General features: G+C 33.2%; 1 protein-coding gene across 1 annotated transcript; it reads right to left on the reverse strand.

Annotated features, from left to right (window-relative positions):
• Positions 1 to 795: 795 nt before the first annotated feature.
• EMC8-9 (ER membrane protein complex subunit 8/9) lies at positions 796 to 26,107 on the reverse strand. Its single transcript, XM_035370260.2, has 5 exons — positions 25,882 to 26,107; positions 21,229 to 21,305; positions 20,087 to 20,156; positions 11,835 to 11,929; positions 796 to 1,186 (listed from the first exon to the last, which is right to left on the reverse strand). The coding sequence occupies exons 1-5, from the start codon at positions 26,089 to 26,091 to the stop codon at positions 1,027 to 1,029; spliced, it is 612 nt and encodes a 203-aa protein (XP_035226151.1). The 5' UTR covers positions 26,092 to 26,107; the 3' UTR covers positions 796 to 1,026.
• Positions 26,108 to 27,476: the final 1,369 nt, after the last annotated feature.

Raw genomic sequence — 27,476 nt, forward strand, 5'->3', positions numbered from 1 at the left:
TTATAATTCAGCTCATACAGATAAATATATGATGTTCATAACTAAACATTTTCCTTGTAATAAATATTTCTCAAAATACCTAGTATTTGATCACTTTAGTCCCCATATAAAAACCACAAGATAAAATTTTATATTTCTATATTTATCACATTCCTAATTATTGATGACACGACAACCTGCAGGTTATCAAAATAAATAATCAATACTCAAGAACTTTTGATCAAAATAGGAACATTTATCACACATAAAAAGTAACTTTCCTTAACAGCATACTAAATAAAAATTTTATAAAGGTTTATAAGGCTCAAATTTGACACACATTTGATCCTTATAAATGTAGTAAGTCCCAAGACTGGTTACATCTGTTCATAAAGTTTGTTTTTACTTTATTATTCAGGTCAAAAAAATATTTGTATCAATAATCTAGAAGGCATTCTGATGGTTTGCAGGTTGTGAAAATAATTAGAAACAGAAAGTACTACACATCAAATTAAGAAACAGATGGATAAACAGAATACTCCATAAGAAGTGCTACAGTACACTGCCATTCTGGAGGTTAATACTTTTTCCAACCAACTTTTTGCTTATTCACATGCACTGTTCATAAAACTTGCCTTTACACTTAGTACCATAATACTCAATATTTGATCACATAATACTTAGACTTGATCATTAAGTTAAAACCAAAGATAATTCATTAATATTAAAAACCTGCATTTTTTTACATTTAAACATTCCATGCTGGAAAATTATTTTATGCAATGAAACAATGGTTAAAAAGGAACAAACACGACAGAAGACTTAATATGTTTTTATATATAAATAACAACGAAATGCATTTTCTGCATAGGATAATTTTATATATTGTCTAGGCATATAACATTTTTGTCTTTGCCACATGAAACCCAGACATCGTTTCATTCTTATCTGGAAATATTCCAATATTCACGATCCTGCATACACCTAATGTACAAGACAGCGAATTTAATGTACATAGTCTTTATTACACGAAATTAAAAAAAGATGCTATAAACATCGATCTATTTCTTCATTAATGACTTGATTGTTCCAGTCTAAGGAAATATCATCCAGGTGATTATCAAAGTCAATAAGTTTTCTGTACATCTTGGAGTGTAATAGAGCAGCAGTAGCACTCAATGCTTTATGACCTTGTTCAAAATGGATACTAAAAAGGGAAAAGTGCATAAGAACATAAAAATGGAATACATAAAATAACTGTTCAAACTATATTTTATTCCTATCATTACAGAAGAATATCATCATGGTCCCTATTTATATATAAATAAACAATGAAATATTTTAAATCTGATATAGAATTGGCAAAAATTTTTAAGGCCTTTACAATAATTTGTAGCCCATTTCTGAAACTGAAATACTTGCTACAATTACAATACCACTGCAGCAAAATGATAAAAGCAAGATAATAATTTGTCGCAACAAATAGAATCAAGAACATTTTCTTTTGGCTCAAGAGTGTGAATTATTGACAATAAATGACTAAAAATAAATTGATTTCAGAATTAAGAACTTAACTTTAGTCCCTTATTATTCAATACACAATGCAAAAAAAAATGTGACAAGAGATTAATTCCTTCTTCAGAAAGACAGCTAGGTTCCCATGTACTGTTGGTTTATCTTGTGGTAAACTCATGTTACATACTCTCTCTTTACATCACCATACGACTTTTATTCAGATCCAGCTTGGCACTAGAAACTGAATCTAATACTACGGCTGAATAAGATCTACACAACAACAGTACAGAAGCTGCAACTGTACTTTGGATGTGGATATAAATAATAATTTTTAACATAAAATATTTTTATTATCTAATAATATGGTGTAATAATATGGTTAAGTGATCTAATAATATGGTTTAATTATACCAAAATTTTAACATTTTTGGACAAGTAGAATGCATGCTTCCATTTACAGTGTAAATAGCAATACTGCTGTAAAACATAGACTGCCTGTAGGGTGAGGATTGATTTTTTTTCACTGCTGATCAGGCATTAAATATAATGGCTATGTATTAGTTTCAGTAATTAACTGGCGTTTTGCATTTTATTTTTTCAGATAAGAAAATTTCTGTTTTGTATTTCTACCAACACATTAACTTTTCATTCCTAACCTTATTTCCAAGTTTTTATTTCTGACATATTCTGGGGTAATTATGCATAATGCATTAATTTTCTACAAACTTACAAATGAATGCAATCAACTGTTACATTTTTGTCTTAAATTTTAAATTTACATACATATTGCAGTTAATGAGGTATTTTAGATATAATATCAAACTCTACTTTTGAAAGAGCTGAAAACTAGTTTGCATCACTCTTTAAGATTAAATGCATAGTATAACCTGTATAATTTAACTACACATGTTACTAAGGGCAACGTTAACACATACTCACAGCTCAACAGCTTAATGCATATTCAATGAATCAACTAGCAGTGTTACCTTGTTGTTAAGCTGAAACTTAAAAGAAAAATATGTTCTTCAATGAAGGGCCTTTAGCTGTGGATAAATTATTTTTACTTCTTCCGTTTATAATACAATGAACTAACATTACATTTGAATTTGCTAGAATATTATTTGCTTTATGATGTCAGATTTGGTTCAAGGCTCAGGTAAATGAGGCACCACTCAGGTTAAGAAACTAGCGAGGATACTAAGTCAATCTATAATCTATGTATTGTATCCAAGGAGCATTTACTTTCCTCCTCAGGTCATGAGTATTTAGTCATGTTTATATTAACAGCATTAAGTTACATACTTCATAGTTTTTTGAGGAAAAAATATTAAATATCCATGTAGTTGTTATTAAAATATAATTTAATCAGTTGGACTTAGAAATTTTGCCCTCCCTTCCTTTTCATTAAAAAAAATACAAACACTTTTAATTTTATCTTTTTCACCTACATTCCACTTTGGTTATCATTATTAATCATCGATTGCCATTTTAAGCAGCAACTATTTTTATTATAGATTCACAGTATGCAAATAAACTTTCATGAAATAAACTGAATCCTTCAGAAGATCTAATAATTTATCAGAATACTGAGAACTTTCTGTAGAAAGCAATATTTTTGCTCTAGATTAGTAATATAATAATAATAATTAAATTTTATCTAATGTAGCTATGTTAAAAAAGGGGGGGAAGAAAAAAAGAAAAACGTAAGTAGTATGGGAAATCTAATCTCAAGGTATAAATAAATAATATGCCCATTTGCAGGTACATTGTTGCTGAGACATCCACCTTAACGATCTCTATCAAGAGTGGCAAATATGCAGGTCTTCACCTATTAAAGCAGACATGGCATATTCACTTGCTACAATGCGTCTCTGCACCAGTGAAGAGAATGATGCAAGTTAGCATCAGAAATGACACTTCTGATTTTACAAGAAAGGTTTTCAGACATTAGGGGATCTTCTTTAGCTCAAAGATGAACATCTAGCATTCCTGCCTTTGCATAGTTTGTATGCCTTTGCATAGTTGTGCAGAAAATTAAAAATTAGTTACATATGAAAATGAATGATTCAAATATATGATTAAAATCAAAATGCATATTTTTATTTCTGTATTATCGTTAAAATCCAGCGTGCATTAATAATGAAGCCCTGCTTAAAAAGATGAATAAACTGTATCATCAATAACTGGATAGCTTGACATTCAACTCTAAATACTGTTTTTCAAACAGGAGAAAAGAATGCACTAGTCTTAAAAACCAAGTTACATTTCTAAAGCATAATCATATACATGTAGCCAGTGGTCAGATTCAGGCAATATGCACTAATACCACAGAACCACTTCCTAAAATGTTTTTAGTTTGGTAAACTTGTTACTGAAACTAAACAGAGAAAATTACTTACACAACTTATTAATATTTAGTTCTGCAACTAATTACTGCTAATTTAAGCAGAAGTGGTTGTTAAATTTTTGAATCTCCTTACTATGCAGAACCTAAGTTTATTTCGCAATTTAGATAGTGTTGGTGTATTTAATTATGGCAAAGCACAAGAGGGCTATCTGCCTAAGGGTAGGGATGCCTTCGTGGAGTACTTTCTAAGGGAAATTGGCTCGTATACACATTGCACATGGGGAAAACCATGAAAATGCCCATGCAGCCAGCCCGTTTGTGGGATTCGAACCTCAGATCAAACTACCAGTGTTCAGCGACTTTACCGCTCAGCTGCTGGTGGGCCTTTCACAATTTTAAAAAACTGAATTTTAGGAATAAGTCTACTATGCATACTGCAAAACAAAGAAGAATATAACTTAAGAGCATAATTTTATGCTTAGCACAACATGCTCTTAAGTTATCTGTCAGAAGCAAATTTAATAGTTCTAAAATAATTACAATATATTAATATTTCAAATGTCATAGCAGCCAATCAACCCTGAAATACAATTAAAAAAACAGAAAGTTCTTGCACCACATGGTGAAATGATTTGAAAAAGATTCCCAAGTGACAAAAATACAATCATGTTCAAATTTACCTTTACATATGCAAATATAATAATATTCCATGAAATATATAACAGATGTAATGCATTTTTTGCAGGGAATGTATGAAAGACATACCTAATTAGCATTATCCAATCAAAAGTGATTGAAGGGTTTCTGATATGCAAATCAAGGCATTATGCAAAGTGAATATCCGAGCAAATTTCTGCAATACAACTGTTTTCAGTGTGTAAGGACTTAAAATGGTTTGCTATTGTTTCAAAGTATCATTTAAAGAATCTGTCAAGTGATGAAATTTAACCCTTTAACTGCCATGGCAAACATACAAGATTTACTCCCCAGTGCCACCATTTTTCACACAGGCACGCATAGTTATGTGATGCATTAGGGGGAAAATAAGTGCTAGTTTTTCTGTCTAAAAACTGTTTACATTCACAAAATAAAGAGTAAAAGGAAAAAATGAAAATGCAAAATTTAATGTTTACAGTAAAAGTATAATTAAAAAGATGTAAATATAATAAAAATGATGTTTGTGTAATAAAAAAGATCCCCCCAAAACTGGAGTTTCGATCAATTTATTTTTAGATCAGTAAAGTGAAATATCACGTTTCAATGTTATACCTAGTAAAATCAGTATACCTAGAAAAACATAAATTTCTTCTGAATTGATTGTATGTTACGATTTTGTTCTCGATTTTTTTTTTTTTTGCAAGATGTTGGTTCATATACTGGTCTGCAAAACAGTTAGTTTCAGGCACAATATGAAGCATGAGCACTTCATCAAAAAATTATTATCACTGTTAGACATAATTGTAAAAAAAGCACATACAGCAGTAAGTGAAAATGGAAGACACAAATAAAAAAATATTTTTTGCTCAACCATGCAGTCATTAGTCATCACTATCAGACATATTCATAAAAAAAAAAAAAAAAAAAAAAAAAAAACACCTACTACAAAAAGTAAACGAAAACGGAAGACAAAGAATTTAAAAAAAAAATTGTTCAAACAAGAAACAAGGGCAATAATTGGACAGTCATAACTTTCACAGTTTCAGAAACATTCCCCTCTCCTATTCCCCCTTTCTCTGAAACAGTATCTTCCTTCGCATACTCTGTCAAGGTCAAGGTGTCGCATTCCAAAGCTTTGCAAATAATTTAACTGGCAACGGCGCAAAGCAAATGATAGTATTTCTGAAAGACATATATGTATGCCTACAATGATAGAAGCAGTGAGATGCATGATATTTTTAAGACTGTCTCTACTGGTTTGAACTAGTTTAGGACAGTCTCTACCAGCTATGGAAACAACTCCAGAATTCTCAAAAGGCTGCCTGGATAACATTGTAAACAAATGACAATTGCTTTTCAAAACCGATATCTGGCAGTAATTGCCCATTGTAACAGGAAGGCTAAGCTCACAGCCACTACTGGAAGTATTGTATCATGGTAAACTGTATACAGAAAGCTTAATGAAACACACCTTTATGCCAGAAAGCCAAGGGTACAAATGAATCTAAATGTGTCTGCATCTGAAGGGAGTCATAAACACAAAATATTTCTTTGAATATTATGGAACATGACTGTTTTGGTAATGCAGGTGTGATAGAATGGAGAGGAATAATGATCGATGGACATACATCATTATGTTTTCAACAGTGGATCTGTGACTGGCCACAAATATCAGGATGAGGTCTTAGAGCCTTATCTAAGTTTTTTTAGAGGTACATATGGATCTGATATTTTTATTGACAGACGATAATACTCGTCTACATTGGGCGAAACGTTTTGATGAATTCCTTTAAAATGAAGACTAAGCAATACCAAGACCAAAAAAATCTCCTGATCTTAACCTGATAGAGAACTAAAAGGACTGCTTTGGAAAGGGAGACGTCCTCCTCTTAGAGATGTAAATGCCCTAAAGACTGCATTGCTGGAAGAGTGGAATTTAATTCCCTAGTTATTAAAAATGTTATTGCCAGCATGAAAACACACAAACACACTGTATATGGGTGTATAGGTCAAGGAAGACCATATTCCATATTAATTTTTTTTAACATGTCATTACCACTTTTACTGTTTTATGTTACAGTTTTACATCATACTTAGTACTCTCATTTTCCCCCCTTTGTATTTATGTACCATTCCACACAAATTCATAAAATTATACTTCACAGCTTTTGAGAAATCCGTGATTTCATGCCTGTACAGAGAATTTTGGATATGAGAGTATAACTTTATAAATATTTTAAATATTTCATTTAATTCTCCAATCTTACACCTCTGCTCTAATTTTATTAAATTTTATCATTTCCTTATAGTTTTAGCCTGAAGAAAAATTCAAGTAGGATAGCCCCCCCCCCAAGTCCTGCTATGCTGCCTCAACGTGGCAGAGGGGGGAAGTGTGTGTCACTGGGTGGAACGGGCTAAGCACGCCAGGAGCATAGCTTCTGGTAGGGCCACCCTAGGCATGAAGGCCGTTCCAACATGCCCAGCTAAAGCATAGCAGGTGAAGATCCTTCAGGGGATTACCGTCTTGGTAATCGGGTGTTACAATCCAGGAGCCCAAGTGATCTCTCTGCCCTTCTGCCGCCTCTCTTCATAACTGCAACTTTCCTCGTTTTCCTTCTCCCTTGTGATTTCCTCTTCTGGGATTCGGGCTCGTCATAAGAAGCTGGAACACCCTTGTCCTTAGTTCTTCAAGTGGCAAGAAAACTGCCCACGTGTTTGCTATGCGTTGAGACCCTTGTCACTGGAAAGGAGGGTCCTGGTAGTTGAGGGGCGAGGTACTGTCCCCAACACACTGCTTTGGCCTCTGCTTCAGTTAAACGGGAGGCACCTTGTCGTCCTCACGGGTGTCAATTGGCTGGTCACTAGTCCTTGTGTCAGTGGCTTGGGGACAAGCTCTCGGGAGTACCTGCTTTTGGGAAAGCCGACTGTGGGATTCAGTTTGTGTACAAGTCTCGCTAGCCCTGGTGTAGGAATCTGCGTCCCCTTTTTGGGCTCCATGGTAGGTTAAGCAGTCGGACCTGAATCTTTCTCCATTTAAATATGAATGCTATGATACCTTCCTGCTCCAACAATATTCCTGATACTCCGATTGTGACCAAAAGTCTGAGAAGCGACACAGAAAGCACTGTATCAGATGTATTTTGTCCAGGTTTCTTAATTATAACCAGCTCTGAAGAATTGAAAAAAATGTCACCCTTTCTAATAAACAAACGTCTTTTGTCTTCTGTAGGAGAACTGAAAAATATTAAGAGACTTCGGTCTAGAGACATTTTGATAGAAACTGTGTCTGAAAAGCAGTCTAATAGTCTTTTGAAATTAACTAAATTAGGACAAGCAAACATTGCAGTTAAGCCACATAACACTTTAAATTTGTCCCGAGGAGTAATTTCTGAAATAGACTTACTGTCAGTAACTAAAGAGGAATTTCTTCAAGAGCTGGCAGATCAAAATGTGTGTGGTGCTCATAAGATCAAAATACGGAAAGAAGGTTAACTCATTCCCACTAAGCATGTCATACTTACTTTCAAGTCTCCTAACCTGCCTAAAAGCATCAAGGCTGGATACCTAAACTGTTCAATCAGGTCGTATACACCGAATCCAATGCATTGCTTTCCATGTCAGTGCTTTGGACATGGAAAGACCTCTTGTTGCGGTAGCCTCACGTGCACTCGATGTTCCATCGTAGGCCATGCCAGTGAAGGCTGCTTTGCTGCCCCTTTATGTATAAATAATAAAGGTGAGCACCCAGCTTTTCAAGGTCATGTCCGAAATGGCAGACAGAAAAACAAATTCAAAGCATTAAAGTCACACAAAACATATTTTCAGAAATCAAAAGACTTGTTCTCTCTAATCAGCCAAGACCTAATAAATCTTATGCATCCACTACAAAATCATTCAGATCAATATCAACTCAAACTACAATAACCACACAGAAAAATAGAGCTAGCAATGACAGAAGATCCTAGAAACCAAAAATCAGGGGAAAAACCTGATGCTGAAAGTAGTACGCCGGTGACTGGGTGCAAAGGAAAACAGGATGTCCAACATAACAAACATAAAGACGTAATCAAAGAGAAAAATAAGCAAAAACCCAGGACCCCCAGTCAAAGTTCTATCGCAAGCATGAGTTCAGGAGGCCTAGACGATTCAGACAAAATGGAGGTTGAACAAGGGTTATCCCTTCCGAAAAACTTAAGCCTCGAAAGTCAAAAAAACAACACCGCCAAAATAAGCATCCATTCCTTAATTTCAAGGAACTGCCAGGGTTTCCGTCAAAACCTGGATAATATCAAGGATTTTATCAACCTGCCTGATTTTCACTTCAGGAGACCTTGTTAAAACCAAGCAGACATGCTAGGATATGGAGATATACCACAGTAAGAAAGGACAACCTGTCTGGGGATCGTGCTTGTTGTGGCGTGGGCCTTACTGCCTTCCACAATCACCCATACACTGCTCTCTCTTTGACAACCTCTCTTCAAGCTGCTGAGGTTCAGATTGATTTATGCTTCTCGATCTTAATATGCACTATTTATTTACCCCCACATGAGCATGTAGATCAGAGAGAGTTGGACATAATAACAACAGCTTCCAGAACTTTTCGTACTTTTAGGTGACTTCAATGCACATAATACCTTATGGAAAAGTAGGAACACTAATTCAAGGGGCCAACAGATCAAACAATTAATGAAAGATCATTCTATTTGTCTGCTTAATAATGGAGAATACACCTACTCTCATCAGCCAACTAGAACATTTCATGCAATTGATCTGGCCTTTTGTTCTCCATCTTTACTTTCCTTTTGCTCTTTCAGTGTAGGGGAGAATCTCTATGATAGTGACCATTTCCCAGTGATTGTAAATATTACATGAAAGTTGGTGGACAATCATGCTTACTTTATGATAAAGCTGATTGGGATCTTTTTGCATCTTGTGCTGTGGTGACTGAAGAAATGGTAAACGATGTGGAGATTAATGTAGCAGTAAAAATGATCTCTGATGCCATTGTACAAGCAGCTAATCTCTGTATTCCGAAGTCCTCGAAGTTCCCAAAGCTCCCTAAACCCAGGTGAAACAATGATTGTCATGAAACTTCGAGAGAGCAAAAGAAAGCTTGGCGTATCTTTCACCGATATCCAACACTGGCAAATCTTCTTGTCTTTAAAAAAGACGAAGGCGAATGTAAGAAAGTGAGATGGCAAAGTCAGAGAAAATCATAGGCAGTCTACGTGTCCACTATTACCTCCGCAATGTCTAGCAAACAGGTTTGAAAAAGAGTCCGCAAAGCCTCTGGACTATAAAATGATTATCCTTTCTCTGTTCTAGAAAAAGATGGAAAGGTGATAAGCACTAGAGAAGAAATAGCCAATGCTTTAGGTGATACGTTTGCTGCTGTATCTGGCAGTAGCAATTACTCAGAAGAGTTTCTGTCCACAAAGATGCGCTTGGAAAGGATTCAAATCGACTTTTCCCATCCTAATGCAGATTCTTGTAATAAAGATCTTACCATGTTTGAATTAAGAAGTGTAATTTCTCGTGCTGATAGGACATGCCCTGGTCCTGATGGCATAAGTTATTTGATGATAAAGCATCTGCCCTATGATTCTCTAGTGGTCCTTCTCGCTCTTTATATAATAAGATATGGAAGGAACAAATTTTTCCTACTGCCTGGTGCAGGGCCTTTGTAATACATATAGCAAGTACAGGCAAGGACCCGAAAAATCCTTCAAATTATTGCACCATCGTGCACACTAGCTGCCTTTGCAAGACCATGGAAAAAATGGTAAATCACCATCTCACCTACTATCTGGAGAATAACCACTGCCTATCACCTTACCAAAGTGGTTTTCGTAAGGAAATATCTTCACTCAACAATGCCCTGTTTTTAGAAACCTGCAGTATGCAATGCATTTGTGAAAAGAAATCATGTGGTTTCAATCTTCTTTGACTTGGAAAAGGCGTACGATAGAACTTGACAGCATGGAACTCTACATGACCTTTACAGCACTGGGCTGAAAGGTAATTTACCCATCTTCATTCAAAACTTTCTGAAGGACCGCACTTTCCAAGTTAAGATTGGTTCGTTACTCTCTAAGGTATTTATACAACAAGAAAGTGTACCCCAAGGTTCAGTGTTCAGTGTCACTCTTTTCAGCCTGAAAATTAATTCCATTTTAAGAGAACTTTCTCCTACAAAGCATGGTTACCTGTATGTTGATAATATGATGAACTACTGTCACGGTCAAGATATGAGATACATTGAGAGACAGCTGCAAATTGCTCTAAACAGAATGATAAAGTGGTCCAACAACAATGGCTTTAAATTTTCTAGCCAGAAGACCGTCTGCGTGCATTTCTGTCGCAAAAGAAATCTACATCCTGATCCAGAGCTGCATTTTGACGGCTCTTTGATCCGCGTTGAGCCAAAAGCAAAATTCCTAGGAGTTATTTTTGACAGAAAGCTCACCTTCCTTCCGCATATCTTAAATTTAAAGAAAAAATGTGCTAAAGCTCTCAAATATACTGAAAGTCCTTGCCAATACTTCATGGGGAGCAGAATGCTGTTCTATGCTCCACATTTATAGAGCTTTAATATTTTTTAGCTTTATATTATTTAATATTTTGAAGTTTTTTTTCTTTTCCTTTTATCCTGCTCTACCTGTTGCTAGAGCATTTCTCCATGCCTTCATCAGCATTTCAGGTTCATTTCATCAATTCACTTGATACAGTGCATTTGTGCATCTTGAATTTTATTCACCATTTGTCTGGCGCATAATAACCCTTGAGGTTTTGTGCCATTAAAAATCAACCAACCAAGTAGGATAAAAAGCTTTTGTTTATCAGTGTTTTCAAGCAAAATAACACAAAAAGTAACAGTTAATATGTTATAATTGAGCAGATGCACTTGGTAATCATTAATTAAAAGTTTAAAGCAACAATTAAACACTAAGATTTATTTATTAAATGTTAGTTAAGTCTGCCTAAAATAATTTAGAAAACTCTATAATAGATTAAAATACATCAAATAAAACAAATATTAACCAGAAAAATTATCCTGTAGATCATGCAAGAAAAGAAAAGCAAGGAAAGGGAATTTACACAGTTTTCAGTTTCATTAAGGAATGACAAAGCTTTTTTTAAGAACCTGCCATCGAAATCTACTTCATGTCACATCCTCTTTTTTTTTTCATATTTAGTAACTAATTATTTTTCTAAAAGTATATTTGAAAAAGATGACTGAAATATTGATAAATGCAATGAAAAATAACAAGTCTACTAGTTTTATCAAGAGGGTTGGCATTTCTAAAACATCAATACAATTTAAATGAAAAATTACCTATTTTTATCTTTCAGCTTCCATCTGTTATCATTAAACTGATATAAATGAAATGCTACATCATCACAGTCTAGAGACATTTTCTGGTTATCTACCTTAAATTTTAAAAATGCATATTAAAGATATAGTAAGGATTTTTATGAAACAGTTACACGAAATGGTAATACAGTTTACCTTTAAAAAAGAAATAAAATAAATAATATATTAATCTAACATTTCTTCATCATAAACTGCTACCATTAATCATTATATGAAGCATTAATTCAGTAACATTTTACAATTAATATAAAATAACAGAGGATGAGAAATATTTATATGAAGAAAAAAACTGTAATAAAAAAATTCCAAAAGTATAATAAGCTTTTCAGCTGATTAGATATATTATGCAACTGCGAATTATTTTCAATACCCAATAAAAATTTAAACAATGTAAAACAAAAAGCATGAACAGGAAATGTATTTTTAGCACCTAGAAACATATACCATTTTCACTAAATAAAATTATATGTTTTTACTTTGTGAAACAAAAATTACATTTTATCATAAGAATCTGTTACTATCAGGAAAATATCAGAACAGGGTGATGGTTTACTACCTAGACCTGAAACTGTGTTAAGAAATAGTGGCCGTAGTATTGATTTCTATGGCTCTGTGTAAGCAGATTTACAAGTAATTAGAAATATAACCATCCTTTACATAGAGGAACAAATAAAACACTACTTCTGCATGGAACTTAAAATATTAGATAAATTCATAGAATTACCAAGGACAAAAGTCAGCTCCAAAAAATGGAAAACTATCCACACTGAGATGAAGTATGTGATTTTATGTTGTATCTTAAACAAGCCATTTTTAAAATGCACTCCTGGATACTACATATTAGCACAATCCCCTTAATGCAGTTTGATGATTTTTTACAGAAGAAAAAGAGCATGACTGAGGGGGGGGATATCATACTTATGTGTCAATACGTGCATATTTTAGTTTTAATTTGGTATTTATTCTCAAAATCAATCAACACAACAACTTAAACAAGCATGTTTTCCTGCCCCTTTTCGTTCTGGCATATATTTCAGAGTGATCGCTTTAAAAGAACAGATCTAAAGCAATTGTTTCCTTTAACAGCATGTTTTGGTGCCACATAATAAAGAGTGTAGGCAGTGACCAGATGTCTCCTCTCACTTCATATTACATAATTTTGCAGATGCCTACATTTTTCTACACTTTCTGAAAACATATCAGTTCTGCAATCACCAAAACTGTATGCATAATTAACTGTTTTGTGCTTTAATTCAGCCTCTAGCTTTAGAGTTTTACATCCAAATCTACAGTCAGAATAAACGATACTTCCTTGCTTAACCTTTTCATTTATTTTCTGCATCAATTTAGCTCCCCTTCTATTAGAAGTTGCAGACAAGAAAATTTCTTTTGTTTTCCAGTAGATCATTCCCAAAATCCACTACAGCAGCAAAATATGTCCAGCACTTTGTTTTTATTTTGAAAATAGACTTTCATATATTTCAATGGCTAGTTTTCCATTCTCTGTTTTTTGGCCTTTTTTTTTTTTTTTTTTTTTTTAAATCAAGCATGCAGATCTCTCAAACATAATTGTTCCAGTCTATCACAATCAGCCATTTTAAACTCCTTATAACAAATTTTAATGCTTGTTAATTTTTTGCTCCAACAATACACAAATCTCACAGCTGTAGCCAAGGGCAGATAATTATTATCAAAGCAATTACCTGTTCGAATACCGACTTGTTTATTAAAATTTTTCACATTGAATTTCCAAAAAAATTGTTTTCTAAAATACTTCACCAAATGTGAATTTGAGCTTAAGGTATAAAATATCTTGATTTATTTGTAGAGTTTATAATATAACAAAACAAGCACATATGAAAATAGCGACATTTCTTATTCCATCTTACTGTTATGTGTCTCACTGCCTAAATTTGGAACCTTTTACTAAAGTGATTGTGCTAATATATAAGTATACACTTCAGTTCATTCAATGTTAATTTTAAAAAAATTAAACCTGAAATTAGTAATGAAAATTTCCTGTTTTGGCATTAAAATCAGTATAAAATAAAATGAAAGTTTTTAAGCCCTTTTAAAATATAATTATAATTTCTGAAGTAACCTTTTCTGATCATATGTTTGCTAGAACCTAATGAGATATGTGCATTAAAATAATAAAAGAAAAGCATGGCCAGTTTTATAGTTAACAATTCTTAGTGCAAATTTATGTCCCCATTTAGCATACTAGTTGCTGTGACAGTGGAATGATGTCCCAATGTTACATTTTCATCACATTACATTTGGGATCATGATACAATGTCACTGTGATGTGGATGGAAATGCTGTCTGGATGTCACATACACATCATAGCAAACATTTAATGTGACAACAAGAAAATTCTCAGTCTTCTCCATTCTGACCTTACTCATATAATTCTTCTACAACCGGAGGTATTCCTGAATTCAGATCTTGCCCTCCCCTGATTTACTGTAATATGTTTCAATAAACTTTCCAAAATCAATTATTTTTTATGCTAATAATCTGTGACTTTAGGTATTTCTTTTTTATTAAAACTATTGACAGTTTATAGCATCTTTTTGCTTGATATGACACTTAAATCGTGGAACTATACTCTGTGAAGAAAGCATACACTTCTACCATATTTAATGTTACCAAGAGAGGCTGACTAGACAGTTAAGTGTAGCATTTATTTGTCTAGAGCAGGGGTTCTCAACCAGTGGTATGCAAAGAAGCAACATATTTTTAACTATTAAATTCAAAAATTAAACCCCAACATCCAGATTGAGTTTTTTCTCTAACACTCATAAATTTATGCGATCTGAGCTTTGTTCAAGAGTGGTGGTGGTGGTATGAAAGGTTTTCAATTTTTATTTAGATGGTAAACATTAGTTAAAAGGTTGAGAACCGCTTGTCTAGAGGATTTTCGTGATCATTTCCTTACATTCGCTCCTTTTGTTAGCTGAATATCTTGCCACTGCTAAATTTTCAGGTAAGGACTGTTTATTGTATATTAATATGAACGATATCAGTAATAATTAATATATATTAATAAAAGCATAATTTAAAAGCTATGAACAAAAATAAATAATGAGTTGAAAATCAATTTATCTTTATTTATATTATGAATAGTACGATAGCAAAGGCATCAGCAAAAGTATACTATCACTTTTGCCTCACTGCTTAAAAATTTTAATTTAGGGATTCGGTTTTATTTGGTAGATATAATTCAACTTCTGTTGTTTTAATATAAAAAGATAATGTGAAAAAGAAATTTATTTTATGCATTTTATTGCAGTATTTTGCAACATGCTCTGCTACTTTTTAAAACTAATTTAACAAATTTATTAATTATTTCTATGTATGGTATATTGCATCACATTAAAAATTATGCCTTACTTCCATAATCAGGCTCTAGTTATATATATAATAAGTTTTTTAAATATAACTTTACAAATGGCATATTACTTTTCAACACGGAACTTTTTTACGTTTCCTTTATGTAAAATTTCTAAGATTGTTTCTAAAATTTATTACATTAGTTCTTTTCTTCATGTAAATTATGTCTTTTTACATATATGTTGCGTTGTTCAAGTAACCAAATTTCTTTATAAAGAGATTTAGTTACAAAAAATATCTTTCAGTTTAGGTTAAGTTATTTGAATGTGGAAAAACACACAATGGCCGCTTGCCTAAGAGAAGGTATGCTTTTGTGGAGCAGTTTTAAAGGAAACTGCCTCGTATTCATACAACATATTCAGAAACACGTGAAAGCCAACCATGCAAAAGTATTTCTTACTTGAAAGATTTAGGGGATTATAATAATGATGCTAAATTTTTAAATACATACATTGATTAGTTAAATGATAATATAAAAATAAGGAAATTACATTTCATTCGTTCTTATACGTGAAGGAAATTAAAATCTCACCTATGACAAAAAAGTGTAAATTAATATTCAGGGTTCGCACACATTTCTTTTCATGAAAATTAAGTACTTTTAAGGACATTTAAAACACCATTAATGGGGAAAAAAAAAAAAAAAAAAATAAGGACCTATGAGCAAATGGGAACTGAATAAATTTAATAAAAAATATTATCTAAGTCTGAACTTCACTCTTGTAATACGATCCTAAAAATAAATAGATCTGTAAGTAGGTTACGTATTATTAAACATAACTTAATTAACATAATTATTGATAAGTTTTAGAATAAAATAAACTTCATGATATTTATTAAGTAGCATTAAATATTTTACACTTGTAATACTTGTACATAAGAAATAAGAAAGATAAGTTCAAAGTGACATTTTATTTATGTTTTACTAACAGTTAGCTTTATGTTGACTTTTTTATGTCTCATTTTTGTCACAAACTTGTTCAGTCTACAGGTTTAGTAAACAGCAGGTAGATTTTATGTCAAGAATACAGTTAAAATGAGAAGTAAAACCATAAACATCATGATTCATAACAAAAGACTGGCTGATGTCACCGCTGCTGCTTGCCTAGAGAGAGATATGCCGATTAGAACAAACCTGAAAGGCCAGACGTAGGGAAGTTTTGAAAATTTTGTTGGCATTTGTCAGACACAGTCAGTATTGTAACTTCATGTACAGTTCCAGGAGTCGTTACCCAGTTAATATACAAGGTGATTATAATTAAAGTTTCAAAACGCTGTAAAAAAAGAACCACTCATGAAAATGACGTCAAATTTGAAAGGAATGTTATTGAAGAAGGCGGAAAGCGTATGGCAGAAGAAAAAATTTAGTTTCAAAAGTTAGCAACAGATGGCGCTGCAAGCGGAAGAATATGTAAATTAAACTGTTAGTTAAATTTCAGTGTTATAAAGCCACCAGGTACCAGGCTGTTCCTCATTTCGCGTCTCAGACGTTCGCCATGGGTGTTTCACTGCAGGACCGCTCTCTGCTGGTAAAGCTGTATTACAAGAATGATGATTGTGCAAGAGCAGCTCTGCAAAAATTCAGGACACTGAAGGGTATAAAAGAAGGCGTTGGTCCAATGAGTGTTGTAGGTCTAAAGAAAATGATGCAAAAATTCGAAACGACAGGTTCGTTTGATGTGCAATCTGGTAGAGGGAGACAACGAGTGCATTCGACGGTAGTTGAAGAAGTGGCCACAGCAGGAGGGGTCGGCCGGTGGTGTGCAACCGTGCAATGCATGAGGAATTGCCCGAACATTGGACAGGCCTACGAGCACAGTGCTGAAAATTGTACGAAACATCCTGCAATGCTATCCGTATAAAATTGGCCATGTGCAGGAGTTACTTCCGTCTGACCTGACAGCTAGGGAGACATTTGCGTTAGAATTCCTGGCTCACATGGAAGTGGATAATGAATGGCCATGAAAATTTTGTGGACAGATGAAGCCCATTTCCATCTGACAGGATACGTGAATACCCAGAATTGTTGAATATGGGCAACAGAAAATCCACTGGCAACGCACCCCGTACCACTTCATCCTGAAAAGGTCACGGTATGGTGTGGCTTTACGGCATCATTCATCCTACAACCATATTTTTTCGAGCAGACGGGTGCTTCCGGTCCTGTTACCGCAACCGTCACTGGTCAGAGGTATGCGTCGCTTTTGCACAACCACGTGATTCCAGCTCTGCAACAGTGTGGATGAAATCATTTTTATGCAAGATGGCGCTCCTCCGCACATTGCACATCCCGTGAAGCAGCTGCTGAGGCGCCATTTCGGAAATGCTCGAATTATCAGCCGTCATTTCCCTACAGCCTGGCCGTCCCGATTGCCTGATCTTACTCCGTGTGATTTCTGGTTGTGGGGATATCTGAAGGATGTTGTGTTCCGTGCTCCAATTGCAAATTTAGGGGAATTAAAGGCACGCATTTCGCAACACATTCTGAACATCACCCCGGAGATACTGCGATCCGTTGTGGAACATGCTGCTTGTTGCTTTCAACTTGTTGCACACAATGGTGGACACCATATTGAACATGTTTTGCGCCAGTCTCGCGACAGTTCCAAACTTCTTTGATGAATCGTTCTTATGCGGTATGTCGCCGCAAAACTCTTGAAACCGATTTGTCCCTTTCGATGTGATATGCACAGTCATGCAAATAAAATTATTCAACAATTCTAATTTGCCAATGCGTTTTAATGTGTAGCTTCCACCTTAGCCGTTGTTTTACTAATCATTTCTCGTTGTGATTCTGCCACTTACAGCGCCATCTGTTGCTAACTTTTGAAACTAAATTTTTTCTTCTGCCATACACTTTCCGCCTTCTTCAATAACATTCCTTTCAAATTTCACATCATTTTCATCAGTGGTTCTTTTTTTATACTGTTTTGAAACTTATACTTTAATTATAATCACCCTGTACTTAAAGGCTCTAATAAGCCAGTGAAGCACCATAGGTGATATGCAGAGATGATTTTTTAGGGTACGCAGTTAGTTAAAAATACTTAAATTAGGCAACACCGCACGGGAAAAAAAAAAAAAAAAAAAAAAAAAAAAAAAAAAAACACATTTTTATCTCCAGCATGCAAGATTGTATTGGAAATTCTAAAGATGCGCTCTTTAAAATATTTTGTCCTATTACTGTTGAACTAAATTTTATGGTTTAAGTGGGAAGAATATGATATTTATTAAATAAAGGTAACACACAAAACATGAAATAAATGCCCCTTTGGGCATAATGTAAAATCTGAAAGCTTTTACCTTTTTGTATTTTTTAATTGTTATATTTTGTACTATCTTCAGTACTTACTATATACGTATTTAAAGTTTAATTCTACATGTTCTTTTGGGCTACTATTTTAAGTAAGAAAGAATTGTAAGGCCCTTCATAAGGATTAAATTATACACTATCATTTAAGCTCCGATTTTCCCTTTCTTTTAATACTTATATATATACATGCAGGAAGTATTATTATACATATATGCGAGAAGTATAATTATACAGTCAAAAGTCTTTAATCTGGATTCGTCCGGACTTCGGTGATTCCGGATTATAGATAATCAATTTAAATCTGGTAAGATGGCATGCAGAAATTATAAAATTAAAAATATGAAACAGTAATTTATGAAATAAAGAGCAATTATGATCTAAAGGGTATCAAAATTTGCAAAAAAAAAAAAAAAAAAGTTTATATTTATTTGTTAACTTTATTAAACATTTCTTTCAACGCGCGCATGCATTAAGCATACATTACACATAGTCTCGAAATTAGAAAATTGCAACCAGAAAACTATTTGATGTGTATCCGTGATATTTATAACAACGAGGAATTTGATTTAAATCATATCAAAGACGGAGTACATTGAGATGAAATACTACATTTAGTAAGGAATTATAAGCTGAATAAAATAAAAACATCTGCCTTGGAGATAAGGATAGTGCTGACAGATCAACTTCCAGTTCATTGCACGCTGCGACATCCCCCCCCCCAAAAAGCAGCGTGAAATTGATAAACAGATTTCGGAATAGTTAGAGAAACAAAGGATATGCCTTTATCCATTTTTTGCAGCAATTCCACTTTTTGTTTTCTGAACATCGAAACATGCTTTCGCTAATTTTAGCTTAGCTTATACCGTCCGTTATACATTAAACGAGCATGCGTAAACGTATTATGCGCATACGTAAACACATTATGCATTAACGCATGCATAGAAAGTTTGTAGCTTTGAGGTCCAGATTATGGACGTCTGGATTAAAGACTTTTCACTGTATATGTGAGTATTATCATATATATATGCATGTGTATGCGAGATAATAACATATGCAACAGTACCTAGAGACCAAATTTTTAATAACATAGTCCTCTACCAAATATGGGCATCTGGAAGCCCTAATTTGGAATTTGTTTTATTATTGACTTATTCTTTTGTAACACTTTAAATGAATTTTTGATTAACAAACTCAATGATTTTAAAGTGAGTAATGGCAACACTGTATGAGGAAAGAAAAAAAAAAAATTATCTCTAGTGCACAAGATTGTGTATCAGAGAACCTAAGATATGCTCTTTTTAAATATTTTATGATACTCCTGTTGAACTGAATTTTATGGTTTTAAGTGTGAAGAACATGATATTTAATAAATAAAGGTAACACACAAAATGTTAAAAAAAGTCCTTTTGGCCATAATATCATATAAAACCTGAAGGCCTTTCAGATTTTTATTTTTAAATAATAACAAATTTTAAAATGAAAACAATGAAAGGAAATTAATTACCATTACAAGACAGGCATCAGAAAAGTTCTCGTATATCTTCTCAGCTATGCGATAAGCAATAAAATCTGGGCTATATGAAAAAAAATATATGATTTTATAATTTTATATTCTTATAGCAAAACATATTTCAAATCATAAGAAAGAAATATTCTATTTCTAATCTGTTGGTAAATTTCTGCTTCTGCAGGCATTGTGTGAGGAAGATTATAATTCTGGTATGTGGCTTGTTTGATGTTGTGCAATGTCATTCGTTACATCATATTTTTCATTTATTATCACTTACTGTATACATGGACTGCATAATTTGTCTCCTATATTTTTTGGCAATAAATTAATTACCATTGTTAAGGGCAGACAATGCAATATACACTGTCTGTAAATAACGAGGTTAGAGTAGAAAATATAGATGAAAAGTGACATCGAGATGATGAAATTGGAGTGATTTCAACCAACAGAGACTATGGAAAAAAAGAGCTTAGTTGCAACCTTGATATATTTCAATTTAATAATTACTGTTGAGATTCTGATTGACATCTATTACTGAAGGAATTTTTTTTCTTTTTAAAAACTCCAATATGGATATTGAAAATTTAAAATAGAAGTACAGGTTATATGACAATATTTAGAATGCTATTTCACAGAATATGCTTGAAATCAACAAATTTTCCTTGCCTGCTCCACTTAAAATAGAGGTGCTACTGGGCACACACATGCTCATATGAAAAAAGCTCATTTGTTCCCATGCTTTTATGAAATCAATAAGATAAACTTTTAACAAGAAATATTATAAGCAATGTTTACAAACTATGTAAATTTATATTTTTACATAGTAAAAAGTATTATTTTTAGTGAATTTATGGATTCAACCTGAAGCATCTGCAACAAGTTTTATATGCAATTAATAAGAATTGATTTTACTATTTAAGGTTAAAATATAACTGCTGGTTTCTTTTCCCTCTAGCACTGATTCATACTTAGTACTTATCCCATATTTAAGGATTGCTGCATTTTCACCTGGCAACATTTTAATGACCAAAAAATGCTGCAGAATGTTACCAACAGATCATAAAGGAAAAATTGAGCAAAAGAAGATCCTGAAACAAATTTATGAACAACGAAGTTTAAACAATATATAAATTTACCTGGAATCTTTGACATGTTCATTGGCTTGATAATAACCAGCAATAACTAAGGAATTATCTTTACAATACTGATCAACCTACAAAATAGGAAAATGGTATTAAAAATATTCAATACAATATATGATTTGTGAATGCAGAATAATAACAATATACAGTACAAAGTCCATAATCCGAACATCCATTATCCGGAATGATCTATAAATCGGACCTCAAAGCCAAACTTACGCATGCGCGTAAAGCGTTTACCAAAAGTTAAAAAAGTCACAGAGAGGTTATTGAAAATGGAAAAATTTTGATTGACAAGTTAGTCGGTATTCCCGACACAGCAATTACAGGACTTGAACAGTGGAACTTTGTAACTGAACAAGAAAATATGTCTGTTTATAGAATTAAAGAGAAAGTATTAGCACAAAAACAAAGCAACTAAAACAACTTACATTGAAAGAAATGTTTAATAAAGTAAACAAATAAATATTAAGCTTTTTTTTTTGTAAATTTTGATATCCTTTAGATCATAATTGCTCTTTATTTCATAAATTATGGTTTCATATTTTTAATTGTATAAATGCATGCCATCTTACTGTATTTAAATTGGTGATCTATAAACCGGAAAAACCCCTAATCCGGAATTACTGAAGTCTCGGTGAGTCCGGATTACGAACTTTGTACAGTCAAAAGTATTTAATCAGGACGTCCATAATCCAAACCTCAAAGCTACAAACTTTCTGCACGTGCGTAAACGCATGCGTTTAATACGTTGTGCATGTGCATAATACGTTTACGCATGCACGTTTAATGTATAACAGATGATATAAGCTAAAATTATCTATTTCAGTTAATGTTGCAGATTGCGTTGTTCCTTAATCTTCTAATTGGATCCGGCTTATTACTTTTCCAGACTGTTAGAGCAATTTTATAAAAGTAAGCTTGAACTTTCGATTATGTCAAAAAGAATTTCTGATTCTGGAGCAGCCAAAGAATCTACAAAGCGAAAGCATGTTTCGATGTCCATCAAACAAAAAGTGGAATTGCTGCAAAAAATGTATAATCCTTTGCTTCTCTAACCATTCCGAAATCTGTTTATCAACATCACGCTGCTCTGCGGGGGGTAGGACGACATCGCGGTGCGCAATGAACTGGAAATTGACCTGTCAGCACTATCCTTATCTTCAGGGCAGATGTTTTTATTTTATTCATCTTATAATTCCTTACTAAATGTAGTATTTCATTTGGACGTATTCCGTCTTTGATATGATTTAAATCAAATTCCTCATCATTATAAATATCGCGAATACACATCAAATAGTTTTCTGATTGCAATTTTCTAATTTCGACTATGCGTAATGTATGTTTTACGCATGCGCGCGTTGAAAGAAATGTTTAATAAAGTAAACAAATAGATATTAAGCTTTTTTTTTGTAAATTTTGATACCCTTTAGATCATATTTGCTTTTTATTTCATAAATTACAGTTTCATATTTTTTATTTTATAATTTCTGCATGCCATCTTACCAGATTTAAACTCATGATCTATAATCCAGAATCACCGAAGTCCCGACGAGTCCGGATTAAAGACTTTTGATTGTACTGTATATATATATATATACACACATGAAAAATGAAATGAAATATAGTTATTTAGGCATGACAGTATATTAATCCTTTAAATAGTGCTCTTGTTAACTAATTGTTACTTGTAACTTGTAACCTAAAAGGATTTAAATTCAGAAAAGGCATAAGGAAAAAAACCATCGGCTTATCTTAGGAATATGGTAATAAATAGTTTGGCGACATTTTGGTAAGGCAATAAAGGTTACTATCTAGGACTTTAGCAGTGTACATGGATAATGTCACGAGTGTGCACAATGCCATTTTTGTGCAATTCTGGGACTTTTTTTTTAAATGAAAGTAGGTCGACGTGTACATGGATACCGTGTATGTGCAATTCTTAAAAACATGGCAAGCAGTGGGCGATTCTGCACTTTCTCCCAATTTCGCACCTAATCTTCGTCATGATTAAGCACTTTTGTTCCATAAAAGTTCTAGCATAAGCGTAATTCGGCTAGCAGATTGTTGGAAAAAAATTTTGAGTAAAAAAAAAAAAACCTTTACTTTGTGAAAACAAAATGGCGTCCAAAGAAAGTCTAGCAGGTTGCTGTAGCACGGTTGGTCGCCAAATTTTCGCCAAGTTACCTTAATCCGAAGATTAACCAAACCATCAAATGTCATCATTTAGCTAAAAATACATCCCTAATATTCTTGCACTAATAACATTAAGTTCTCGTATTTTGCAATAAACAAAAACAAGGCATTGGAGCACTTGATAGCATTCATAAAAACCACAAGTTTATAATACAGTTGAGGTTTAAAAAAATAACATTTATGAAAAAAATTCCTAGTTTGATTTCTGAGTCTGAAGGAGAAAATTAAAGAGAGTGGAAGAAATTTATACAGCATGATCAATCCTTACATACTTGATAGAAACAATTAAATAACAACAGGAATGATTTTCAGGTTAACTAATGTCTGAAAATTATAAGAACTGACAGTACTTTTCTGTTATGCACCTACCATGCTTTTTGGGATGTATGTATGGTAAAAAAAATATTTACGGGTGGGTGCCCTTTGACGATAATTGGCAGTACATGGACACTGGGTTTGTGCAGTTCTTTAACTTGTTATTTTGGCTTTGTGTAGCGGCGATTTTTGACCAAAAATCGACTCTAGCTAAATCAGAAAATTTAGCTAGCAAGACATGTCTTGGAATTTAAGATAACATGCAAGTTTTTTTTTTTTTTTAATGATTATCACCTCAATTCCAATTTAAAATAGTATTATATTTAATAAATAAGTAAACATTTCATTAAATTTCAGTGTTTGCATAAAGCCTAGAATGAAAATTTGGTACTCTTCTGTTATCAGGACCCGATTCAGAAATGTATGTGTAAATGCAAGTATTTATAAATGTATATGCATATTCTGTAGGCGGACATTTATGTGTATACACACGCACACAAAGGAACATACATGCATATACATACATAGATTTCTGAATATGGTGCCGATAACAGAAGAGTATCTAAAAATTTCAGTCTTTCACAAGCAGTTAATTTCTACAGAATTAGAGCTGTTCCCACACTTGGTTACAATACACAATTACCAATTATCAGATGAACAAATTTCCACAACTAAGAACCAAAAATATGAATACAACTTAGCTTATGCTGATTACATCAGTTAATTAGATAATAAAGCTAACATATTGGGTGACGAAAAAATATCTTGTAAAAAATCTAGTCAGGTACAGATAGCTGAAATAAATAGACTGTTGGTGTTTGGTGTTGTTGCCTAATTAAACTCAATGCAGCATTCAGCAAATCAGTATAAAATTAGTTCAGATAAACTTGTATGTTATTCTAAACATTTTTTTTTTAAATATGCAATCATGACCCAACAGGTTTAACTGGTAATATGCCAAACAGTACTCTTATGCTGTAATGTGCAAGTGTTTTAAACAATTATTTTTAATTACCAGCTTTGTTTTTTCATACTCAAATCGAGCAGTCTCTCTTAATGTTACATAAACAGTTACTGGGTAATACAACTTACGCAATTTTATTTTACTCACACTAGCATTATAATACACATCAGATTCTCTAATCCAATGAGTATGTGGCAATGACATGTTAAAAAAGTACAGTGCACCATTAGCTGCACATAAAAGTGCTCTGTTATTTTTAATCATCATTTCCTTAGCCATATTCAGCAGTATGCATCTTTACATGAATACGGAGCTTGCCAACAGACATTTCATTCATGGGGCTGAGCACAGAAATCAGACATCTGCTTAAAGAAAGTATTTGGGAATTAATTCTCCATATCTTTCCACAGCTATTCCATTTTATCCACAGCCCCATAGATAAAATTCTAAAATTGCACACTGCTAAATTCCCACAAGAAACAGCAATTTAATCCAGGAAAATGCTTTTATGTACCATTCAATATGCTTTTTCTACACAAACACTCCATTTGAAAACCTGCTTGTTTGTCCTCTCTACCTGTTTTGATATTTTCCAACTTCCTGTATATATGTTAATAAGCACTACAATCAGTACACATCTGCTGATTTCTGAATTCTATAACATGAAACTCTTTTTGCAGCAGCTAATTTTATATATGCTATGTTGAAGAAGTTTCTTGTATAAAAAGTTATGCAGGTACAGGAAAACCAAAATCGGATTTACTCCACATATTTATCATGGATCATTTCAAAAAATTACAAGACGTTTCTTTAGATCCTCTTAGTAATTCTGAAATAATTCACCTCTCCCCGTGAAAATGTATTCGACAATGTTTTTCTGCGTAACAAATTCCTGTACTTCTGGCCCTAAGAAAACATCGGACGTGGCTGGCTTTTTATAAATAAAAAATACTGAGCTACTAATTTAAATTCATCCGCTTTCTCACCTCAGAGAAGTTGCGAAACTTTTCTTAATGATGTAAGTTTCTAATTTACATAAAATAATTTTTTTTCAAACACAGAAGAAATAATTTCTAAAACATTTAATAAATTTTCTTTCTACTTTTAGCATCAAGTTTAAAAACGAAGCAGAATTTTTGCAAAAAACTAAACACGCATAATAAATACTCAACCTGCATCATCGCAACTTCCAACATTGGGGTCAAACTCAAGCTTAAATGAAAGAGAGGAATGCAATCTATTATATTTACAGTCCCACAACCGTGTTCTTTATTTCTTCTTTTCTCAGCTAAAAATATGCCATTTACAGCATGATGAGGATACTTCATGGCGTGCAAAAGCATTTTACAATACGCTCGCACACCTATTACGATGTCCGCCATTTTTAACAAGAAGAGATGAGTCGTTTTCGAATTTCTGCAGAAATTTAAATAAAAATAATAAACTGAATTCTAGGAGTGGTGTGGGTACTTGTATTTGGGTCGAAAGCCTACCTCATGTAGAACAGTTTATCTTTCCTAATTATTACAACAGAGAACTAAAAAGAGAATGTAAAGTACTAAATTTACAGAGATGTAATTATTAGGTGGGGGTGTGTGTATATAGTATATATATACATATAACGTATGTATTCAGAAGATCGAAGCATTATAAAAGCTTTAAAAGAGAGGGGAAAAAAAAAAAAAAAGAAGAAGAAGAAGAAGAAGAAAGGCGAGAAAGTCCTGGTACAACAGATGAATTCAATTTAGTTTCCTTAGAATAAGTTCAAAGGAATCTGTTAGTTCGTTTTCTTAAATTTTATCAGGAGCGAAAATTATTGAAGTTATTTGGTCTAAAGACTTTGCAATGAGAGTGATAAATTTTCTTTAATTTTGAATCTGTAATAGGCATAATAATAGTTTAATTTTACCAGAAATTTTACTGAAATCAAAATCTTTACATTTAGGTTCATCTAGAATGTTCTGACGTTAAAATGTCAGATCACACTGACTGCGAATTGTATTCATATGATAGTAACCTAATCACCTATGAGTGGATAAATTATTATTTTCATCATCAAAGAAAACACCCATTAACTTCAAAACATAAGCACTAAGGGAATATAAATTATGTTTATTTGTAGATTGTGATGGCTCAGCGAGACCCATTATGTTACGAAGAACACAGAAAATATATAAGTCAAATATATTTAAAACAGTTCGTTCAGTTGCGGGCCTGCCTCTACCCGAGGCTGGGTGCATTATGAATAAAGACAAAAAAATTCTTAATAAATCATTCTTTATTTCCATCAAAACAGTATCACTCTTCCGAGCTCAGCTTTCGTTCGTCCACACGTAAAACATTCGAAAAAAAACTCAGCACGCAGGCTGACGTCACAAGCAGCAGCGCCTCGCGCCGGTTATTACTTCAGTTCATTTCACAACATCCTCCCCCCCCCTTGAGACTCAGGTTGAGTCTCAAACTCATAACAAACATTATTTAAAAGATCAAGTCTTTTTGGAACTTTTACAAGTCGTCCAGAGGAGGAATATTGTTGCATCACCATTTTATCAGGTGCAATACTCTTTTTTAACGTACACCCAGCACTAGAATTAGATTCCTCTGCACCCAGTTTCTTATCAGGAATTATGTTTCTATCATTGGACTGTATCTCCAGAGGAAAGATGCGTTGTATTGGTCGTATAACTATTCCATGCCGGGTCTTAAGTTTAACCGTACGAATCTTTCCATCACGTCCAGGGATCAATTCTGTAATTCGGGCTAAAGG

This window comes from Stegodyphus dumicola, chromosome 7 (genome assembly GCF_044657685.1).
Source record: "Stegodyphus dumicola isolate Sdum_Otavi_A_Nest chromosome 7, ASM4465768v1".
Lineage (NCBI taxonomy): Eukaryota > Metazoa > Arthropoda > Arachnida > Araneae > Eresidae > Stegodyphus > Stegodyphus dumicola.

What these genes read in the sequence shown, in the direction of transcription:
- EMC8-9 (XM_035370260.2), bottom strand. Translation starts at nt 26,091, where the DNA reads ATGGCGGACATCGTAATAGGTGTGCGAGCGTATTGTAAAATGCTTTTG. An exon ending in TGGAAGTTGCGATGATGCAG is followed by an intron (nt 21,306 to 25,881) that starts GTTGAGTATTTA and finishes CCTATTTTGTAG; the next exon opens with GTTGATCAGTATTGTAAAGA. An exon ending in CTGATGCCTGTCTTGTAATG is followed by an intron (nt 11,930 to 20,086) that starts GTAATTAATTTC and finishes TTAAAATTTAAG; the next exon opens with GTAGATAACCAGAAAATGTC.